This window comes from Oikopleura dioica, chromosome 1 (assembly GCF_907165135.1).
Source record: "Oikopleura dioica chromosome 1, OKI2018_I68_1.0, whole genome shotgun sequence".
Classification (NCBI taxonomy): Eukaryota; Metazoa; Chordata; class Appendicularia; order Copelata; family Oikopleuridae; genus Oikopleura; species Oikopleura dioica.
The window spans coordinates 11,142,519-11,160,560 of record NC_137291.1 but is presented as its reverse complement, the minus strand read 5'-3'; the positions used below and the strand labels follow the sequence as shown (position 1 = coordinate 11,160,560).

General features: G+C 43.6%; 8 protein-coding genes and 1 non-coding gene across 13 annotated transcripts in view; 2 read left to right on the top strand and 7 right to left on the bottom strand.

Moving 5' to 3' along the window:
- Window positions 1-707: 707 nt before the first annotated feature.
- Window positions 708-1,463, bottom strand: LOC145701457 (DNA-directed RNA polymerases I, II, and III subunit RPABC5). Of its 2 annotated transcripts, XM_081778688.1 has the most exons (3): window positions 1,335-1,463; window positions 958-1,288; window positions 708-914 (listed from the first exon to the last, which is right to left on the bottom strand). In XM_081778688.1, exons 1-2 carry the CDS (start codon window positions 1,410-1,412, stop codon window positions 1,160-1,162), a joined length of 207 nt encoding a protein of 68 aa, XP_081634814.1. In that variant the 5' UTR covers window positions 1,413-1,463; the 3' UTR covers window positions 708-914; window positions 958-1,159. The 2 variants fall into 2 exon arrangements, with proteins under 2 accessions (XP_081634814.1, XP_081634807.1); XM_081778681.1 differs by lacking the exon at window positions 1,335-1,463 and having other exon boundaries at window positions 958-1,061.
- Window positions 1,441-1,893, bottom strand: LOC145701448 (large ribosomal subunit protein L37-2-like). Its single transcript, XM_081778670.1, has 3 exons — window positions 1,730-1,893; window positions 1,591-1,685; window positions 1,441-1,548 (listed from the first exon to the last, which is right to left on the bottom strand). The coding sequence occupies exons 1-3, from the start codon at window positions 1,835-1,837 to the stop codon at window positions 1,503-1,505; spliced, it is 249 nt and encodes an 82-aa protein (XP_081634796.1). The 5' UTR covers window positions 1,838-1,893; the 3' UTR covers window positions 1,441-1,502.
- Window positions 1,894-1,903: 10 nt separating this feature from the next.
- LOC145701422 (U6 snRNA-associated Sm-like protein LSm4) lies at window positions 1,904-2,599 on the bottom strand. The gene is made up of 3 exons (XM_081778646.1): window positions 2,447-2,599; window positions 2,251-2,400; window positions 1,904-2,209 (listed from the first exon to the last, which is right to left on the bottom strand). The coding sequence occupies exons 1-3, from the start codon at window positions 2,567-2,569 to the stop codon at window positions 2,078-2,080; spliced, it is 405 nt and encodes a 134-aa protein (XP_081634772.1). The 5' UTR covers window positions 2,570-2,599; the 3' UTR covers window positions 1,904-2,077.
- A 4-nt stretch (window positions 2,600-2,603) lies between these two features.
- LOC145701357 (eukaryotic initiation factor 4A-I-like) overlaps window positions 2,604-18,042 on the bottom strand; it is a 68,325-nt gene continuing 52,886 nt past the window's right edge. Inside the window, exons 1-8 of one of the 3 annotated variants that reach the window (XM_081778595.1) lie at window positions 5,268-5,451; window positions 4,880-5,223; window positions 4,683-4,835; window positions 4,526-4,642; window positions 4,333-4,485; window positions 4,130-4,291; window positions 4,017-4,086; window positions 2,604-3,967 (exon numbers count right to left, since the gene is read on the bottom strand). In XM_081778595.1, the coding sequence (XP_081634721.1) occupies window positions 3,756-3,967; window positions 4,017-4,086; window positions 4,130-4,291; window positions 4,333-4,485; window positions 4,526-4,642; window positions 4,683-4,835; window positions 4,880-5,223; window positions 5,268-5,445 (1,389 nt within the window). In that variant the 5' untranslated portion in view covers window positions 5,446-5,451 and the 3' untranslated portion in view covers window positions 2,604-3,755. Of the gene's footprint in view, window positions 3,968-4,016; window positions 4,087-4,129; window positions 4,292-4,332; window positions 4,486-4,525; window positions 4,643-4,682; window positions 4,836-4,879; window positions 5,224-5,267; window positions 5,452-18,042 lie in introns of those variants that run through there. The other 2 variants (XM_081778588.1, XM_081778580.1) reach the window with 2 other exon arrangements.
- LOC145701433 (uncharacterized) lies at window positions 5,469-7,493 on the bottom strand. Of its 2 annotated transcripts, XR_014134269.1 has the most exons (6): window positions 7,337-7,493; window positions 7,237-7,294; window positions 6,131-6,362; window positions 5,891-6,050; window positions 5,676-5,847; window positions 5,469-5,626 (listed from the first exon to the last, which is right to left on the bottom strand). XR_014134269.1 is itself a non-coding variant. In XM_081778661.1 (3 exons), exons 1-3 carry the CDS (start codon window positions 7,436-7,438, stop codon window positions 6,151-6,153), a joined length of 372 nt encoding a protein of 123 aa, XP_081634787.1. In that variant the 5' UTR covers window positions 7,439-7,493; the 3' UTR covers window positions 6,085-6,150. The 2 variants fall into 2 exon arrangements, 1 of the variants encoding a protein (XP_081634787.1); XM_081778661.1 differs by lacking the exons at window positions 5,469-5,626; window positions 5,676-5,847; window positions 5,891-6,050 and having other exon boundaries at window positions 6,085-6,362.
- LOC145701394 (RWD domain-containing protein 1-like) lies at window positions 7,469-8,387 on the bottom strand. The gene is made up of 4 exons (XM_081778616.1): window positions 8,223-8,387; window positions 8,010-8,177; window positions 7,734-7,966; window positions 7,469-7,690 (listed from the first exon to the last, which is right to left on the bottom strand). Exons 1-4 carry the CDS (start codon window positions 8,351-8,353, stop codon window positions 7,545-7,547), a joined length of 678 nt encoding a protein of 225 aa, XP_081634742.1. The 5' UTR covers window positions 8,354-8,387; the 3' UTR covers window positions 7,469-7,544.
- Window positions 8,400-11,530, bottom strand: LOC145701336 (G-protein coupled receptor-associated protein LMBRD2B-like). Its single transcript, XM_081778560.1, has 9 exons — window positions 11,239-11,530; window positions 10,501-11,133; window positions 10,151-10,457; window positions 9,948-10,106; window positions 9,624-9,903; window positions 9,381-9,579; window positions 9,169-9,339; window positions 8,983-9,123; window positions 8,400-8,744 (listed from the first exon to the last, which is right to left on the bottom strand). The coding sequence occupies exons 1-9, from the start codon at window positions 11,345-11,347 to the stop codon at window positions 8,656-8,658; spliced, it is 2,088 nt and encodes a 695-aa protein (XP_081634686.1). The 5' UTR covers window positions 11,348-11,530; the 3' UTR covers window positions 8,400-8,655.
- Window positions 11,561-18,041, top strand: LOC145701325 (uncharacterized). Its single transcript, XM_081778549.1, has 10 exons — window positions 11,561-11,714; window positions 12,074-12,378; window positions 13,909-14,038; window positions 14,280-14,492; window positions 14,538-14,795; window positions 14,865-16,823; window positions 16,938-17,008; window positions 17,054-17,171; window positions 17,216-17,530; window positions 17,656-18,041. Exons 2-10 carry the CDS (start codon window positions 12,128-12,130, stop codon window positions 17,914-17,916), a joined length of 3,576 nt encoding a protein of 1,191 aa, XP_081634675.1. The 5' UTR covers window positions 11,561-11,714; window positions 12,074-12,127; the 3' UTR covers window positions 17,917-18,041.
- TRNAP-UGG (transfer RNA proline (anticodon UGG)) lies at window positions 14,171-14,242 on the top strand. The gene has a single exon. It is a non-coding gene; the product is annotated as a tRNA-Pro (tRNA).

The following is an 18,042-nucleotide window of genomic DNA, read 5'->3' as shown; positions in this document are numbered from 1 at the left end:
GATTTCAAATTATCCAGCCCTGCTCGCAAATTAGTTAGGAAAAACAACGTAACATTTATATATATTTATGTTTTATTACAAATTAAGAATTCTAAATATAATATTTATTATATTTCATTATTGACGACTAAAATCTGCTATTTTTGAACTACTCCCACTTTTCATGAGGAATGATAGCTTTTCAAATAATATAAACACGAAGTCATCCCTAACTGTTGAGATTGTTGAGTCAAGAAGCTCAACCTCTGTTGCTTCGCCGTGAGTGTCTTCTCTTGCTCCTCAATTTGTCGCCTCTGTCGATCGGCGAGAGCATTTAGCTCTGCCAAGGTCATTTCGGCAAACATCGTTCAGGCTTATTAGCTTCCAAAACGTCTTACAGTGGTAACCGAATTCGAGTCGATGAAAATTCTAATGCTGCATTTGCTTCTGAAATGAAGACGGGTCAGTTTTGTGCGCATACCAAATTGACTCCGTGGACAAAAGAGGGAGAGAAAAGAAAGAGGATGATCTCGGAATAATCAATTTATAGACTTCGAAATCGGGCCTTCTTCAACTTAGAAGGATAAGATTGCGTGAAGGACATCGCCTTGTTTTAGACAGCTTTAGCTCATGTTTATTATAACTGGACCAAATATGTACGCGGATGAACAGAGACACTTGCGGATTTATATTTTTAATCATATTTATTTGGCATACACGGAGACACGTTTATATGGTCAATCAATAATTTATTATATTCTATGAACAGTTTATCCGAAGAAATGGTGGTTGACGTAGCCGAAGGTGCCGAGGATTTCGCGTGTGTAAGGAATGGATGCGACTGGGGCACCTTTGGTATCCCAGAAGAGGCAGCCCAAGAAAAGGCACACTCCACCGATTGCCACGTTTCGGGTTATCTTTTCTGTCTTTGAGATCTGAAAGAAGAAGTCAAATGAGCTGTTAGAGCAAGAAACTGACCTTCTTCTGTGGCTGCTGCTGCATAAATGGGTTCATGCCTCCTGGAAACATCTCGTCGTTCTTTCAATCCTTACTCCTTCTGAAAATTTCAAACATGAGTCTCTGCATTATTTTGTACAGACGAATTGTTGTAGCTGGAGCAGTTTCTGTATAGCTTGAGTCACAGGGAGAGGGGGAACACGGGAGATGGGAAAAACGGGGCTCACGCTTTTTCGAGCGGGGCGAAGTTGAGAAGCTTCTCGACCAGATCCACGTGGGTGAGCAACATTCGTCGGCAGCAGTATCTTTTCAATCCAAGGGCATCCAAAGCGTCACCTTCAGCGTATTCAGCCTATATTTATATTCGTAAACATGCTCCTGCTATAATTTAAATCGACCTGTAGCAATTGCAAATATTCCTCCCACTTATTCCCGACGACTTTTCCGCAGGTGAAGCATCGAACGGGAATGATCATTCTGAAGTTCTACACCCGTTTTTATGTGTTTTTTTTGTTCTCAGCGGTTTATTCTGTACAGAGAGAAGAATGGTTCACGAGAACTGCAATTTACTTGGAGACTTTCTTGGCGGTCTGTCCCTCTCGGAATCCGTTGCTAAAAGAAAACGTTAGTTGAGTTAGGAGGGGGCAACCTTACTGGAATCGTCGGTTGACATCCTTCAGGTGCTTTGCTCGACCGGTTCCGGGAGCAGTTCGTCTCTTGGCCTTGGTGGACCAGTTGAATCGGCCTCGCTAAGATAAGACGTCAAAATTTGATCGCTTCAAAGTAGACTTACTCGAGAGTCTCGCTTCTTCTGGAGATGGTAGGCTCGTCGACCGGTGATTCGGGAGATGATATGGGTCTTATCATTGCGAGTACCGCGGGAGGTGGTACCTTTGGTCATTTTCTAGTCCTGTTACGGTCTGAAATTAAGTATTTTAAGAGGTTAATGAACTTGCTCGAGCTTGAATTGAGCTGAAGGAAAAAAACTCTTTTGAGCAGATAACATTACACGAAAGAGAAAAATGACAGAGTGTTGAAAAATAAAGGGAGGAGGGCAGTTGGCGAAGTTAATATTGAACAGTAGGCGATTACTGTGCAATACGTTTCGATATAAGAGGACCCGAGTGGTTTGTTGAGGTTTTTATCTTTGGTTGTTGTAGCCGCCTCGGCCGCCACCACGACCACCTCCACGGTTACCACCGCGGCCACCTCCTCGGTTGCCGCCACGGCCGCCGCCTCGGTTGTTTCGGTTGTTCTGGTCGCGATTTCGGTTCTAAATAATAGTAAAATTGAGGCTTCATGCGTTTTTTCTACCTTGGCGGCCTTCATTCTTGCAGTATTTTCCTCTTTAACCATATCGATAACTTCGTCGGGAATTCTGAGGTACTTGATAGTGGATCCTCTAACGTAGCATTCGTTCATCCTCCAGAAATGATCACCGTCTCGAGATGTGCAGATAACTTCCTAAAAAGATTCGGTTAGTCTTCCTTAATTTCAGTGAGTCCCTTACCCTGAGTTGGAGGTTCATCCAGTTATCACAATTGACCAAGTGTCCATTGTATGTTTCACCATTTTTCAGCTCCACCAACATAGGGTGATTAACTGCTGTTTTCAGCAGAGAGAGCGGTAACATTTTCTAAAAGATAGACCGGTTTCAATTTTGAAAGTTTCATGAACCCAATATTTATTCGATGAAGAATGCGGTGGGTGATAATTTTGATTTGCATGTGTCACGCAAGTTGAATTCTTTGCCACGCACGAGAGTTTTAGTTTCAAAGACTTTTGTGAATAAAAGCGATAGGGGGTCCGATGAGGGTTTAACTGGATAATGAAGAAGCTACAAAAGGGACATGTCCTCTCGGTTCTGACACAGTGCCCGGGGCGAGTTGGTCGAGAACTAACAAAAAAACTAAAGTTTGAGGGAGTCACCAATTGTAGCAGCTGAGTTTTGTGATTTCAAGAATGTCAGAGCAAGAACTCCTTGAAATGACAAAGATGAACATAATTTCCCTAAAGGTTGACATGAGAATGACAGGTATTTTGTCAGGAGATGAACACTGCTAGAGCTCTGGGAACTCAAAAAGAAGAGGATACCATACTGATTTTACCAGTAGGCGCCGGGTCAATCGACTTAGTATGGTGTTAATTTTTGGAAAAGGAAAAAACCTTAACCAGAGTCGAGGCTAGTAGCCACGTTACTGATCGGAAAAACCTTTGGCCTAAATAATAATCTCTAGGATTTTTTTGAAATCGAAACAAAATTTTGGGTTATGCCTGCGCTCGTCCTGGGCGATCACAATTGGTTTCTGTTCCGGCAGTATATAATATACAAAAAGGGTGAGCCAGAACAGAACGCGTTTCATTCAGTTTTCCATCGTCTGTGATCGGGCCCGATACACTCAATAAGGTCCACCGATTGGGTGCTAATGCACGACATTCAGCCGAGGACGGGCAGGAGGGTAGAGGGGTTCGGATTTTGATACGTTAGATTTTACAAGCGTTAAATAACAGGAATAGTGAACAGTTGAGGCGAAAGAGCGCATAAGATGTTTGAACAACGGTTACCAACTTTGAACTATTAATAAGACTACATAGGAAATGGGAAAATTCTAGGAGAACGCAAGGGGGCGAGGAGGAGGGTACAGGATGTCGCGACAATGGGATTTCAGGGGAAATAATTATCGAAAATGTTATAGATATTGCATTTTAGGCTTTGGAGGGATCAAAATGGGAAAATAAAACATTGAAATCAAGGAAGAGTACGGTGAAACATTTTTGAACCCCTTTCCTAAAAAGCATGAAGCTTTTGACATAAAAACTTAGAGAAGATCGGCGATGTTCATTGGCATCTCTTCAATAGTGGTGTTGTAGAACTGCTCAATGTCCTGGAGAGTTCGCTTGTCCTCCTCAGTGACAAAGTTGATGGCAGCACCCTTACGACCGAATCGACCACCTCGACCGATACGATGGATGTAGTTTTCTCGGTTGGTTGGGAGATCGTAGTTGATGACAAGGGAGACCTGCTGGACATCTGAATTCATTCGTCAGCATTTTAATAAGATAAGACACGAGCAACTTACCGATACCTCGAGCCAAAAGATCGGTGGTGATGAGGACTCGGGATGAACCAGTTCGGAACTCTCTCATGACCTGAATGGATAGTTAGTCATCTCAAAAAGGAGTCAAACTGCACCTGTTCTCGGTTCTTCTGGTCCATGTCTCCGTGCATGCAGGAGACAGTGAAATCACGTCTGTTGAGCTGCTGGGTGAGCCATTCGACCTTCTTTCGAGTGTTCAAGAAGATGACACACTGGGTGATGGTGACGGTCTCGTAAAGATCGCAGAGAGTTTCGAGCTAATTCACGGATTAAACAATTCAATAATGCCGTTGATTACCTTCCAGTCTTCCTTTTCAACATTGACGTAATACTGTTTAATACCTTCAAGGGTAAGTTCTTCTTTCTTGACCAAAATTCTGATGGGCTCTCTCATGAATCGCTTGGTGACATCGAGAATTTCAGTGGGCATGGTGGCGGACAGAAGCACGACCTAGGCACAATGAAAATCCGATAAGAATAGGGATGAGTACCTGGATGTTTCCGGGAAGTGTTCGGAAGATATCGTAAATTTGGTCCTTGAAACCTCGCGAAAGCATTTCATCGGCCTCATCGAGAACGAAAATCTTGATGTCTCGGGGATCGATGACCTGAGAGTGTTATCAGATAATACGGATCTTCATCGAGTACCTTTCTAGTGATCATATCGAACACTCGACCGGGGGTACCGACAATGATCTGCTGAGGCTCGGACTGGAGTCTCTGGATTTCGACTTTCATGTTGTTGCCACCAACACAAGCGTAACAGGAGGCGCCCATGTAGTCACCAAGGGAGAGAACGACCTGAAATTATCTTCTATGATTCCTTATTTATACTGATAAGCTACCTTCTGGATCTGCTGGGCCAATTCACGGGTGGGGCCAAGGATGAGGGCCTGAGTGCAAGCTCGGTTAACATCGATCTGCTGGAGACAAGAGATAGCAAAGGTGGCAGTTTTACCAGTACCGGACTGGGCCTGAGCGATGACATCGTATCCTTTGGTGCAAGGGACAATAGCTCGCATCTGGATGGCGGACGGCTTCTCGAAACCATACGAGTAGATACCTCGGAGAAGCTGCTGGTCGAGGGACATGTCATCGAAAGATTCGCAGACTTCGTCCCAGTTGGACTCAATCAAACCGTCTGGGTTCATGCCCTCAGCACCGCCATCGTTGGAGACGACTTTCATTTCTAACGAAGAAGATAAGTAACTATTTTCCGGGAAAGAAAGCTACCTCGCTCTTCTCGGGGTTCCTCCTCTCGTCGATCATCTCGTCGGGATTCTTCGTATCTTCTGTCATCATATCTATCTCTGTCGTCTCGGCGATCGTCGTATCGCGATCGGTCATCATATCGTCGATCGTCATATCGGTCGTCATGTCGACGATCGTCATAACGGTCGTACGCGCTCATTCTTATCTGAAAAGTCAGAAAGTTAGTTTCCTCAATTAAACCATCGTTTTAATCTGGTCAAAAGTAACGGCCATGCTTGCAATGGCTGCGAGTTTTTCATCCTCTTCCTCCTTCGTTATTTTCTTTCGCTTCTTTTTTCTTGAAGGCTCTTCATTCAAATTTATCAGAGCTCCGGAAGAAACTGAAAGTAATGTTCAGGAACCGCGTTCACATGTGAGTCAATAACTTACTCATCCGTAGGCTGGGGCACTCATCGAAAAGCCTTTCTTGATCTGCCAGCCTTTTGTTGGTTTTCTTCTTGGGCTCTCGGAACTCGAAGGTATTCTCGCTCAACTGTTGGAGAAGTTCTGCCAATCGCTTGTACTGCTGTGGACTGAGCTCGATGTCTTCATATGGACCGACCTAAGTGGAGATTGGACGCGCTAGAAAGTTGCCGATGATTTACCTTGATGATTTGGGTCTTGATTTTGGACATCTTTTTATTGCTCTCTTTGATCATCTCGGAGGTTACGCAGGCGGCAAGGAGTTTAGCTCTCATTTCATCGTCGCTATCTGAACTTGTGTCGGAGGAGCTACTTGTTGAATCTTTTCGTACATTTTTCATTCTGAAAGGTAAATGTTGTCAACCTCCTCGAAGAATTCAGTCCGGGCAATTTATCCTTCTCATAAGCATTTTTTCACATACAGGGCAATTCAGGAGCAAAATCAAACTTCATCTTCATTCAAGAGCATGTTTGGGATGCCATTCTTTACCGGAAACTCTCGGCCGGATTCGGGACAAACAAGTTTGCCTTCAACCAATTCAACTTCAATCAGAGCGTGATGGATCGCCTTCAGGATGTCTTCGTTGTTTTCATCTTCACTTGGGCAGTCTTTGGGAAGCTTACCGTCGTGGCCAAGCCAGGCCATTGCCTGCTCTAGTAAAATGTGTATTACAAGAGTTCTTAAAGAGAAATGCGAGGGCTAGGTTCAACAAAATCGCCCGAAACCAAGATCGGGTTTTATCGGGTTTTTTAGGAGATCGGGTTTTGTTGGATCGGGTTTTGTTGGATTTCATCGGGTTTTTGTCGGGTCCGAAATCGGGTTTTTATCGGGTTTTTGTCGGATTTTTGTCGGGTTTCCAACGAGCAAAAATTTAAAAAATCAAGTCAAAAGAAGGTCAAAAACTTGTCTTGGGCGGTTTTTCTTTGGTCAACGACAATTTTCGAGTATCATTTCTAATAATATTTAGATTTTTGTACATTTTCCCATTGTACATCTCCTTATACAATAAAAACGCCTGGTCTAATACGGTCAAATATGCCATGGGCTTGAAAATAGTGGGAGTCAACCTAAAAGACTGTTCTACTAAAGCCTTCAAGCTCAGGCGGTCTCTGAAATTCTGTCCTCGAAATGGATCGCCGATTGCCAGGGACATCGCCGAATTTCATTCTCTTGCCAGAAGATTATCTTTGGTAAGATTGATGTGAATGTCCTCTAGAGCTCGTTCTCTACCTTTTACCGGTTTCGGAGGCAGTTCTCATCTATTTCGAGTGCATTTTGAGTAAAAAAGGGCAAGGGAGGCTTTTCAGACCGACTGTGATTGGCTGAAAAGGCAAGAAAAACCCGACGAAATTCCGACAAAATCCGACAAAAACCCGATCCTACGTCGGGTTTTGAAATTTTCAGGATCGGGTTTTGTAGGGTGAAAAAAAACCCGACAAAACCCGATAAATATCCGATCCGATATCGGGTTTTCCGGGCATCGGATTTCGATTTGTTGAACCTAGTGCGAGGGGAGGAGAAACTTACGAAGAGCCTCGTACTCAATTCGTCCAAGCATTCGTCGGATAAAATCCGGGTTGAATTCCTAGAATAACGATAAGGACGCCGTCAGTCGTTGGCATTTTACCTGCTCCACAACTCGGACATTCTCGGGTTTGATGAGAAGAGGAAATCGTCGGGTAATTCCCTTAACGTGGCTTTGCATCATGTTGTGAGTCAAGAGCTTCATCGTTTCTTTCTAAACGAACCAGGGTGAAAATTCTTATTTTTCTGAAGAGTTTCTTTGAACTGGTATTGTGCTAGAACAGATAGATACAGGCAGGTTGCTTGGAGGTTTACTCGTCTGGGATGTCGAGCTCTTCATCAAGATCGAGATCGCCCAAGTCCTCGAAAAGGGACTCGTCGACTTCGACTTGGTTGGCGATAGCGAGCTTGACGTCTTCATCGCCTCCTGCTTTCTTTGAAAGGAAGAGTTGTTTACCTACAGAACCGTTACTGCTGGGCAGAGAACCTTCCTCGCTCACCGGTCATTCGCCCTTTTAATTCTGCCTCCCGCTTTTTCTGTTCGGCTGATTTGAGCGATTCGAGTTCAGCGTCAAACTTTTCCTTCCATTTCAAGAAAGATTCGACTGTAACTCTGGTACCCTCGAATTTCTTTCGAGCAGCTTCCTCTTCCTCCCGCTTTTTCCTTTCTTCTTCTTCCTTTTTCCGTTTTTCCATGGTATCAACGAGGTCATTGAGATAGTCCTGAACACCGCTAGAATTTTTTGTAAGAATCGCTTTCGAAAAAGAATCTGTACCTGATGACAGTAAAACAAATCTGCTCGCCAAGTTCTTCCTGGCAAGTTTCGCGGATAAACTTTTCGATGCCAACGCAATCTTCTGGATCGATGTTTTCAAAGTCAAGAACATCGCATTCTAGCACAGCGTTGGGGTACTCTTCTGGTAACTGGAGGCGGAGTTCAACCCTTATCTGAGCATAATAGAACTGTGATGGAAGAAAGTAAACTTACTGTAGTTGATTCTCCTCTGTTTCAGATTCTAACTTGATGCTAAATGAAAGTAGGTCGCCGTCATGGCGCTCGATTTCGGGATAAATGGATTCTAGAGCTTCGTATTCCTCCTCCTGCTCTTCCGAAACCATTCTAGCGTGAAGAAATCAATAAACTTGCCTCTTTTTAGTGATTAAATACTGAATTAAATGAATTTTACTGTACCATACAGGAGATAAAACTTTGAAATGGATTGCGCTTGACCAAAAAATTGTCTTTTATAAATGGGCAATATTTTCCAATAAGTTAGAATGTTGATAGAAAGAATTTTTTAAAGAATTGTTACTGGAAAATAGCCTGAAGAAATAACGGGTTGACAGAAATAAATGGTGAGGAGTTAAAGTTGAAGATATTTGGTTTAAAAAAAAACTTGGAAATGGTGTAATTAGGTGTTTTAAACATCGTCAAATAAAGAACGATTAGGTCTGCTGGAAGAGGACCCTTTCGCCCCAGAGTCCCAGTGTTCGTCGCCGGAGTCGTTATCTAATTTATAATTCTTGAGAAGCGTTTCACATTTAGTGTTAGCTACAGCGAAAGATTGGAAAATTCAACACTGATTTTCCACCGAGTTAAAAAAATCAAGGATGATAATAATGGTAGTAAATGTAAGCCCCACAAAGCTTATTTTCAAAGCAAAAATAAGCTGATAATATTTCCCCATTGAATTTCACCACATGCACCAGAGATAAATGGAGTAAATGGGTATGACCGAACTTTATACCTTTCAAAAGTGAAACGCGTTCCTCATTCACCCGGTCCCAGTTCGCCGAGGAGAAGGACTCGTTATGAGCGGTAGATGAAGATGCACGCTCTGTGTAATTGCGCTCATCCTTTTTTGTCTCGCGCTCGATCCGTCTTTTCTCTTCAAATTTTATTAATCCAACGGGAGAGGAGGAAAAGATCTTACCTCGGTTGACAAATGCCTTTCCCTCTTCCATAAGATCAGTGGTGAGCTCGTCGGATTGGAGAAACTGCGCGAAACCGATAGAAGAGAGGCAGCGAGTGCCGAGTTTGAAGTACGTTCCAGTGCAGAGGAGGACGATCAGAATGGGGAAATAAATAAAGAAGCGATCGCTTACTAGAAACAGCTAGATATTGGTCGAGTCATGAAGCTCTTACTTAAACTAAGATGACCCATCAGGTCGGTGTAGGCGACGTCAACGAGTTCCTCGCCATCGGTGACGCCGGAATCCATATGGATTAGACAGAGAAAGTTGAGACACAGTGGAGGAGTGAGCCGGCAAAGAAACATGCCGATAAAGAGCAACGAGTAGTCGTCAGTTTGGTGATTTGGCGCGATGTAATAAATATTAAAAAGCTATAAACATTCTCAATTATCGAGAATCGCTGAAATCGACAAACCTTGATCTGGAAAAGAGTCCAGTACGCACAAAGACACAAGTAAGCAATCGTGATGAAACAAAACAGCTCCAAGTTGAAGTAGTTTTTGACTGAAGCCCAGTGCCGCACTAGAATGGCGAAAATACTGAGAGTCGGGTTTTGCATCGAAAATGTACATTCCGACCAAATGACCATCGCCGAAAAGAGGCCGAAGAGGATCGAAAGGAGCTTCATCACGTGCGAGCGGAAGATGCAACGCCACCACCATTTCAAAGAAGATGGCAATAAAGAGCTTTCATCTCTTGTTGAAAAGGTTAGTTGATGGATAATTGGATGCTTTCTTACATTGAGTAGTGACTTTTCCAAGTACGATCCGCTGAGAGGCGATTTTTAATTACATCTTCGCTGTACAAAGCTCGTTGAAGAAAGAGTTTGAATTGTGTTTGAGTTCTGTTTTCGCGCTGGAGCGCTTTGTTGAGCTTTTTATGAAGACGGATGAGAGTACTGAGAGGTTAGTTTGATAATTTTGGCGGAAGAAAATGACCTACCGTTCGCTGGGCATAAGATCTTCATCCGGTCCGTTTTGCGATTCCTCTCTTGCCACTTCTTCTTGAAAATGTCCAGGACACTTTTTTAGGATTGTGTTCACGTGCTCCCTGAGCATATGGCCAAATGGAACTCCCTTCGATGCCTTTTTCACCTCTAGTAGGATTTGATCAAGCTCTTCTGTCGCCTCATGCTTGTCTTCTGTGACTTTTGCGAGGCTGAAGTATTCCCACTCGAGCTGATGCTGAATATTCGAACGGTACCAACAGGAGCGCGGCAGTTCTACGAGTCCGTAGCCGAGAAGAAGGACTATTTTAAAATTATCGGAGGAAATTTAGCGATGCAAAGTTACCTAAGAGAAAGAGACCCCAAGTATTCGCCGCTTGAATGGCCATTTGTTTGAGGGCTGATACTCCCTGGTCCTGGAAGAGATGCGCCGCCAGGGCGTAAATCAATAGGATGAGAATAATCACCACATATGTTCCGTAGTAAATCGCATTGTCGATCAGCGCGGTTCGAGCTTTCGCGAGCACGGAAAATTCACCCGCCTGGACGTAAGCAGACAAAAACGGGATCAGCAGCCAGGTGAATAGTTGCGTCGTCCAGTACACCACTTTGTACAGTCGAGGGATCACAGTTCCATCTACGTAAGAAACTGGCTTGATGCATTGCGAAGAAGGATCGACGGTTGAAGTACTTGCGCTGGATTCTTCGAGGATTGGGACGAGTTCTCGCTTCTTTCGAACTTTTCCATAATCATCTAAGGGTCCATATCTTGAATAAGGTCGCTCTTCGTCGAGAACTTGGCCATTTTGGCTGTTTGGAATTTCGGGAAAATCGACTGGAGAGTCGGTCGCGTTGATCACCGGCGCGGTAGTCGTGGTGGGCTCGGCGTCTGATAGACATTGGCGGTAGAAGGTTGCGGAAACGTCGTTTGGAAGAACAGTAACGATACATAGAGAGAAGTACCAAGCAATAAATACAGCTTTTGATCGGTTTTTTTAATCATTTTTACGATTTTTCAAGAAAATGAAAAAATTGGTAAGATCCTTTTGAATAGTTTGGGCTCTTTGTGATTGAAAAAACCTGCCTAAAACAACACCTGGAGTAGATTTCCTCAAATTGCCATATTTCCAAAGCATTCCAGCAGCGAGTAGAAACGCCCCAGCCAGCTCAAATGCCAGCGTGGCGACCGCCATGGCCAGATAATCGTCAAACTTGACTGAAGCTCAAAGCGATTGAACGAAGTTGGAGGTGATTCCAGCGCGCATGCTTCCGAACCAGTTTCGTCAGTGTCGGATTTCTCTATCTCACTGCGTCAAAATTGACCAATGGCGAGCGCCCGACGGAAAAATAAATCACCCAGCCAGAGTCTCCTGGCGCTGCAACCGGACCCAGCTCGGCGCGCTGATTGGTTAGTCAAAGACGATTACGTCATCGCTCGGGACGCGCGCGAGACCAAAAAGAAAACTCACACGCCGCCAGTCGTCGACTCGAAAGTCGAGTTCTATCGAGTTTTACGAGTAGAAAAGTGATAAAGGAAGATTATTTTCTGAGAGGAATTAGGTAAGAAGAAACATTTGAGATACGAAAAGAGGATGAAAGGACGAAGGAGAAATTATTGAAACTCAGAAATTATTATTTTGAAAAAAATATTTTATATTAGATTTTACTGAAAAAATCAAAGCAAAAAGAAATAACAAACTAAAAAAATTCAGATAAAAACTATTTACTAGGACGAACACTTTAAAATTATCTTGAGTAGCATTTTCGTGGGTGTTCTAATCGAAAACATCGTGTTTCTATTGGCCAGTTATCTTCGAATTCAGCTTTTTTTCGCTACTTTTTCCAGATTCGTATGTTTTCGTCTTGAAGAATCATCAAATTTTCAGATTTTCATAATTGAGAGGAACTTTTTATTCTAGCCGATTCGCGAGATTCTTGCTTTGTAACTTATTACTGTTCTTTGACTTGTCAAAATGAGTGCAGAAGACGGAGAAGCTAATACAGAGGAGACTATCCCCACGACTGATTCTGAAATGAATGATTTGGAACTGCAGTCAGAGCTTCCAAATGAGAATGAAGAGGCCGAGTCTCCTAAAAAAGAGGAGATAACGGAGGAGGAAGTTGAGCCAAGACCAGCGCAGGTTCGCCAAGTTCGCGTTTCTTCTAAGACCGCCGATTTGAACCTTGAGATACGCCAAAACGAAGTCAAGTCCGTCAATGAGAGGTTATTAATCGTTTTATTCATTTATCACAGATTCAATTATCATCATTTACCGAGTGAAAATTTTCAACTATTCGAGTGTGAAGTTTTTTGATTACATTGTACCAAAGAAAGCTTTTTTGCTGGTGAAGGGGCTGAATAATCGAAGTTGTCTTTTTTTACAACAGAATCGCTAGAAACTATCGATGATCAATGTAGCAATAATAATCCTGAACATCCTATCGGTCCGTTAAAAATGGAAGGAAGATATGAAAGTCTTTAAATTGCCCGAAAAAGAACAAGGAAAAAACACAGAAGGCCAGAGTTCGATTCACGCATTGAATTGTTGGTAGCAAGTCGTTGTTCTTTTTGACCTTCTGTTGACGAAATATCTTGTCGGGGAATTGAGTCCTAAAGTTCTGCCTTTTTCTTTGATCTAGTATTGTAGTACTTCCGCAGCATGAACTTTGATGACTCTTCGTCGAAAGTATTGCAATCCCCTTTGGAATATCTTGGCATTAAATGATGTTTGCAGGAGATTATCAATGAGACTGAAAGTGTTCCTGAGAACAAGAACACAATGTTGGTCAAAGGTTACGGCCCGTAACTTACGGGCGAAAGTCGTTGACACAGTTTATCACCGAGAAAAATCCAAATATTTCGGAAAATGTCCACAGTTTTCCTTGAAAAACCTTGCAAATTGTCCAAGTTTCGGCAGCACAACGAGGAATATGAACTTTACGAAGGGTCTTTTAATAAATGCTTCCATCCATTTACTATCTTGCACAAATTACTTGAGAGGTAGACATCTGCCTTCGACTAATATCAAAGTATCACAAGCATTATGTGACTGAAAGTTTTCCTGAATCTTTTAAAAGATGAGATCGGAATACTAAGGCTTTTTAGATAAAAATCTACCTAATTTTCTAGCTTTGCTACTCACTAAAATTTAGTGGTCTGATCATCAGACCGTCTGATGACACAATTTTAGATATCCCAGAAGCCTTGCTTTCATTTGGGCACCATATCAAGAGATCTGGGTCACTCGCAAAAGGCAATTAATGGGACCAGAAATTCCGAAACGACCACTAGAACTGTTAAATCGATTTTTTGGTTGCCCGGGCTCACTAGAAATGGCTCTTGAGTAGGTGCGTCCGGAAGGCTTCAGTCTGAGCTTTCTAAAGGCTAATAAAAACGATTAAACACTTCTAGTGCCAATTTCGGAACTTCCGGTCTTATTAATTGCCTCAGGGCTTAATTCAGATCTATTGATATGGTGCCCAAATAAAAGTAAAGCTTCCGGGCTTTCTTAAGCTGTACTATTAGGATGATTTCAGAAAATTTTTTGCGGGCCCGGAAATCATCAAAAAGCTGGTACTGCCTATAAATGCTGAGTAACGTCAGAGTTATCGACGAAAATAAAGTAAATGTTGAGTAAGCGATCTATTTCTGACCGATAGGATGGAAGGAACTTCAATTTTATACTCAATTGCATGAAATTCACTCTTTCAAGGACTAAACTTGCATTTTCCATGTGAGAACGTATATTTTTAGCGCTGTATCACAACTTTGGGGAGGTGCTAAAGCTGACCACTCGTTGAAAGTGGGAAACGGAGGGTTTGAAGTAAAGATCGTCGATTCTGGAGAAGAAGCTCTTCATTGTCGAGTCGGTTGGACTGTCAAGGAATGGAATTAAGATTTTAGTTGTCTTGAAAAATTTTACAGAGGCCCGATTTAGTGGCCCGTTGTACTACCGTGTTCCCTTCTGTATTAAAAAAAGTTCTTTGATAAATGACTTTTTGAGGGCCCTCCCCACGGCTCAATGGTCTAGGGGTATGATTCTCGCTTTGGGTGCGAGAGGTCCCGGGTTCAAATCCCGGTTGAGCCCGTCTTTTGACCATTTTTTCTTTTCAATTCCAATGCAGTCCGACGCAAAAAGCTACTTTCTTCCCCTTGGCGAAAATGAAAACTCGTTCGGTTTTTGTGCTTCTGGAAAGAAGCTCGAGAATGGTCAATCAGCTGATTACGTTAGTGAAGGTTACAAGGCTGGGGATGTTGTTGGATGCTGGATAAGCAAGAATGGGACTACTGTTACGATGAAATTTACTGTGAATGGAGAGGACAAAGGATCTGCTTGGGTAAGTCATTCTTTTACGAAATCGAGTCCTAACGATGAGCTCTAGTCGATGCGCATGGAAGAACATTTGACCTTTGTTCCCCACGTCTTCATAAAAAACTGCTCTCTTGAATTGAACTTCGGTCAGTGCGACAAGCCATTCTCCACGATTCCGGAGAATTTCTGTCTCTTCAACGAGGAGGGTATCGAATGCGAGGAAATCAAGACTGCTTCTCCAACTATTAATTTGTTGACTGCTTTCGTCGGTCTTCCTGGTGCTGGTAAAACAACTTGGATGGAAAAAATGCTGCCTGAAATCATAGAGGTGAGGTTCAAAAAATCAATGTCGATCTCAGTGTTTTTTTACTGAAATCAAGTCTTATTACAAAATTAGGGCCGACCTCGCCCCGTCATCACTGGAACACAGTACCTTGCAGAACAGATGAAAATCTCTGGTCCCGGAACCACTCACAGTACTGAAGATGTCGCGAAATTCAAGAAGGAGAAAGCCATTGAAGCCCTTCAAGTGATACTGAAGAAAGCCATCGCCGCTGGTCGTGATGTAATTGTCGATGATTGTAATACCCTTCCGGTTCAGCGACGCACTGTCTTTGCTCCCTTTCAAAAAGCTGGTTACTACTGTCAGGCTATGATTGTTGTCCCGAAAGAGGAGGTACGCGTTGAAAGAATGGCATTGAAAGTCGCAGCTGGAGAGCTTGAGTTTCCAGAAGCTGAGCTGAAGAGAATGAAAGCAGAGTTTTTCGCGCCTGAAGGAAATGACGGTGTCTTCAATAAAGTAAAGTTTCTTGAACTTGAGCAAGAAGAAGCGACAAAGCTTGTGGAGGAATACAACAAGGAGTTCAAAGAATTCCTGAAACCAAAAGAACCAGTCGTTGATTTGACTAAACGAGTTACTCCTCCAGTTGACCGAAAACGCTCTAGATCTAAGTCTCCAGCTCGTAGACGTCGAACGCGAACACGATCGCGCAGTCGAGATCGTTCACGTCGACGAGATCGAAGTCGGGATCGTAGTCGAGATCGAAGTCGCGAAAGACGTCGACGCCGTTCTCGTTCGCCCAGGGATGATCGCCGTAGACGTTCTTCGCCACGAAGGGATGATCGACGCAGAGACCAAAGTAATGATTATGGTCGCGGAGGAAGGCCCACTGATCGAGGACCTCCACGAGCTGACGGACCTCCCGCGTGTCTCAGAGGAGTCCGCATTCCACGAGGCTTGAAATTCGTAGTTCAAGTTCAAGAACGGGCGATTGCAGCGCTGGATATGTATGCCAAGAATATGAAGTCAGTAGCTCCCGTCTCCGCAACTCGAAGCATGGATCGCCTCTCATTAAATCGATCCAACGACTCTCAGTCAAATTATAAACGGCGAAGTGAAGCGAGTTCTGATCAAGCGTGGGATCCTCGTCGTGATGATCGAAGGTCTGATTCTCGATCAAGTGCTGAGCCACGCAGCGAATATGCTCGCAAAAGTTTGGACCATGATCGCAACAATCGCGGATATCGGGATGAGCCCTCTTCTCAAACTAACATGTCCCGAAATCAGGGAGATCCTAGACGCAGTGCAGGCAGCTATCAGCAATCGTCACGAGAAGGACCTCCTTCATCGAATTTTAATCAGTCTTCCAGGCCCCCGATTGATAATCAGAAGTTTGGTCGATCAGACAACTCTTATCCAAACAGGGAAAATGACCAAAGAGGAGATCAACGAGGAGCAATGGGTGACCCTCGAAATGATCCAAGAAACGCCCCCAGAAATGATTCTCGCGTAGATCAACGAAACGATCCTAGAAGCGATCCAAGGAATAATTCCCAATATGACCCTCGGACCGCTCCTCGTAATGACTCTGGAAATGACGGCTGGAACGCTCCTCAAAACGATTCCAGAATGGGTTCAAGAAACGATCCTCGAAATAACTCAAGAAATGATCCTCGTGATGATCCTCGTGATGATCGATCGAACAAATCTCGAAATGATCCTCGAGGCGATCCTCGACGATCTCAAGAAGCAACTTATGGAAATGGAGGGAACAAACCTACACCAAGATCCAGCTCCGGTTATGATAAATACGATCCGTCAGAGCCTACTCAAAACAGTTCTTTCAATTCTTCATACAACAAGGATCCTTACAATGACTCTCAGCGGAGCAATCAATCATACGGGGCGTCTCAAGAATCAAAGAGCTCTCATGACTCACAAAGAGATTCCAATCCCTACGCATCGAATCCATATTCTTCAAACGACCGAAGCACAAACTCATACTCTTCTGGTCGCAACTCGGCTGACCAAGGCAACTCGAACCCATACAGGGACAATCCATACAATCGAACACCGGTATGTTCATATTATTGGAGTATTGGCAATACTGTATTGCCAATAATAACCATCAGATCATAAAATTATCAACGTGTCGTTATCTTTCGTGCAATTATTCAAGAGATATTTTAGACGAATGAACGAAGAAATGGGGACCAAAATAATGCCTCGTACGAATCTCCTATCCCTAAAATTCCGTACAGGTAATGATTGATTAGAATAAAAAGAGGGCTTAGTACAATTTCTAGTTCGAATCCGTACGATCGTCCACCTCCCCCTCGATTCCAGGAAGACCCACGAAAAGCCCAAAAACGGGCAAATGAAGAAACCGAATATATTCCTTCCACTGTTGATAAATTCATGAAGGTAGTTCGTCGCCAAGGAATTTAAAAGTAAAGCAAACAATTTAGTCGAATATGACGAAAGATGAGGTCTTCGCTGATCTCAAAGCGAAACTTTTCGAAAATCCGTCCGTCCAAACGAGTGCCAGCGGTGTTCCTCCGCCAAGTAAACGTCGCGCGCATTCGCCTCCTCGTTCTCGATCTCCACCTCAATCTTCGAACTACCACGATTCTCCAGGACGCGTCTTTGGCGGAAACCAGCCGCCGCCTCAGCTCTCAAACAACGATTCTTACGACGACATCATTTCCACACTGCCACGTGCCGCCCAAGAACGCGCGAAAAACATGCCAGCCCATTTACCACCAGAGCTCGTCGTGCAAGAGGTGAGATCTTTTGAAAGTTAACTTTACGATTATTTGCCAATTCGCGCCGAGAATAGTTTCCAAGTGCAATAAATTGATATTATTAGCGATAATGGTCGTCCATATTTAGTGAGAGAATATTTCAGGCTACGAAGCAGCCAGAACGGCCTGGTTATCACCACGACAATGGTCCGCCAATGCATGACATGGGCCATCAACGAGGAGGATTTAACGGCCCTCCGAGAGGAGGTGGCTTCGACAATGGTTTCCGGGGCCGTGGCGGATTCCGAGGACGAGGCGGATTCCGTGGCGGCGGATTCCACGGTGGCTTCGACAATGGAGGCTTCCGAGGCCGAGGAGGTTTCCGAGGTCGGCCACCATTCCGAGGACGTGGCGGAGCTCACTAATTTAAAGTTCACCAATCATTTACCCTGTAGCGAAATTTTTCTGTACAAAGTTTTTATTTTATGCTACTGGAGAGATTATGATATCATTTGTACTAAATAACGCTAGGAAATATTTGCATAATACAT

Coding starts and splice junctions, on each gene's coding strand:
- LOC145701457 (XM_081778681.1), bottom strand. CDS start 1,008: ATGTTTCCAGGAGGCATGAACCCATTTATGCAGCAGCAGCCACAGAAG. Junction 915..957: donor AGCAGCAGCCACAGAAGAAG/GTCAGTTTCTTG, acceptor TTCTTCTTTCAG/ATCTCAAAGACAGAAAAGAT.
- LOC145701448 (XM_081778670.1), bottom strand. CDS start 1,837: ATGACCAAAGGTACCACCTCCCGCGGTACTCGCAATGATAAGACCCAT. Junction 1,686..1,729: donor AGAAGAAGCGAGACTCTCGA/GTAAGTCTACTT, acceptor GTCTTATCTTAG/CGAGGCCGATTCAACTGGTC. Junction 1,549..1,590: donor GATGTCAACCGACGATTCCA/GTAAGGTTGCCC, acceptor GTTTTCTTTTAG/CAACGGATTCCGAGAGGGAC.
- LOC145701422 (XM_081778646.1), bottom strand. CDS start 2,569: ATGTTACCGCTCTCTCTGCTGAAAACAGCAGTTAATCACCCTATGTTG. Junction 2,401..2,446: donor GGATGAACCTCCAACTCAGG/GTAAGGGACTCA, acceptor GAATCTTTTTAG/GAAGTTATCTGCACATCTCG. Junction 2,210..2,250: donor CAAGAATGAAGGCCGCCAAG/GTAGAAAAAACG, acceptor ACTATTATTTAG/AACCGAAATCGCGACCAGAA.
- LOC145701433 (XM_081778661.1), bottom strand. CDS start 7,438: ATGAAGCTCTTGACTCACAACATGATGCAAAGCCACGTTAAGGGAATT. Junction 7,295..7,336: donor ATGTCCGAGTTGTGGAGCAG/GTAAAATGCCAA, acceptor TCGTTATTCTAG/GAATTCAACCCGGATTTTAT. Junction 6,363..7,236: donor AATTGAGTACGAGGCTCTTC/GTAAGTTTCTCC, acceptor ACATTTTACTAG/AGCAGGCAATGGCCTGGCTT.
- LOC145701394 (XM_081778616.1), bottom strand. CDS start 8,353: ATGGTTTCGGAAGAGCAGGAGGAGGAATACGAAGCTCTAGAATCCATT. Junction 8,178..8,222: donor ACAGAGGAGAATCAACTACA/GTAAGTTTACTT, acceptor TGCTCAGATAAG/GGTTGAACTCCGCCTCCAGT. Junction 7,967..8,009: donor ATTTGTTTTACTGTCATCAG/GTACAGATTCTT, acceptor AAAAAATTCTAG/CGGTGTTCAGGACTATCTCA.
- LOC145701336 (XM_081778560.1), bottom strand. CDS start 11,347: ATGGCGGTCGCCACGCTGGCATTTGAGCTGGCTGGGGCGTTTCTACTC. Junction 10,107..10,150: donor GATCTTATGCCCAGCGAACG/GTAGGTCATTTT, acceptor CTAACCTCTCAG/TACTCTCATCCGTCTTCATA. Junction 9,904..9,947: donor TGGAAAAGTCACTACTCAAT/GTAAGAAAGCAT, acceptor CTTTTCAACAAG/AGATGAAAGCTCTTTATTGC.
- LOC145701325 (XM_081778549.1), top strand. CDS start 12,128: ATGAGTGCAGAAGACGGAGAAGCTAATACAGAGGAGACTATCCCCACG. Junction 14,796..14,864: donor TGCTGCCTGAAATCATAGAG/GTGAGGTTCAAA, acceptor TTACAAAATTAG/GGCCGACCTCGCCCCGTCAT. Junction 17,172..17,215: donor CTGTTGATAAATTCATGAAG/GTAGTTCGTCGC, acceptor CAAACAATTTAG/TCGAATATGACGAAAGATGA.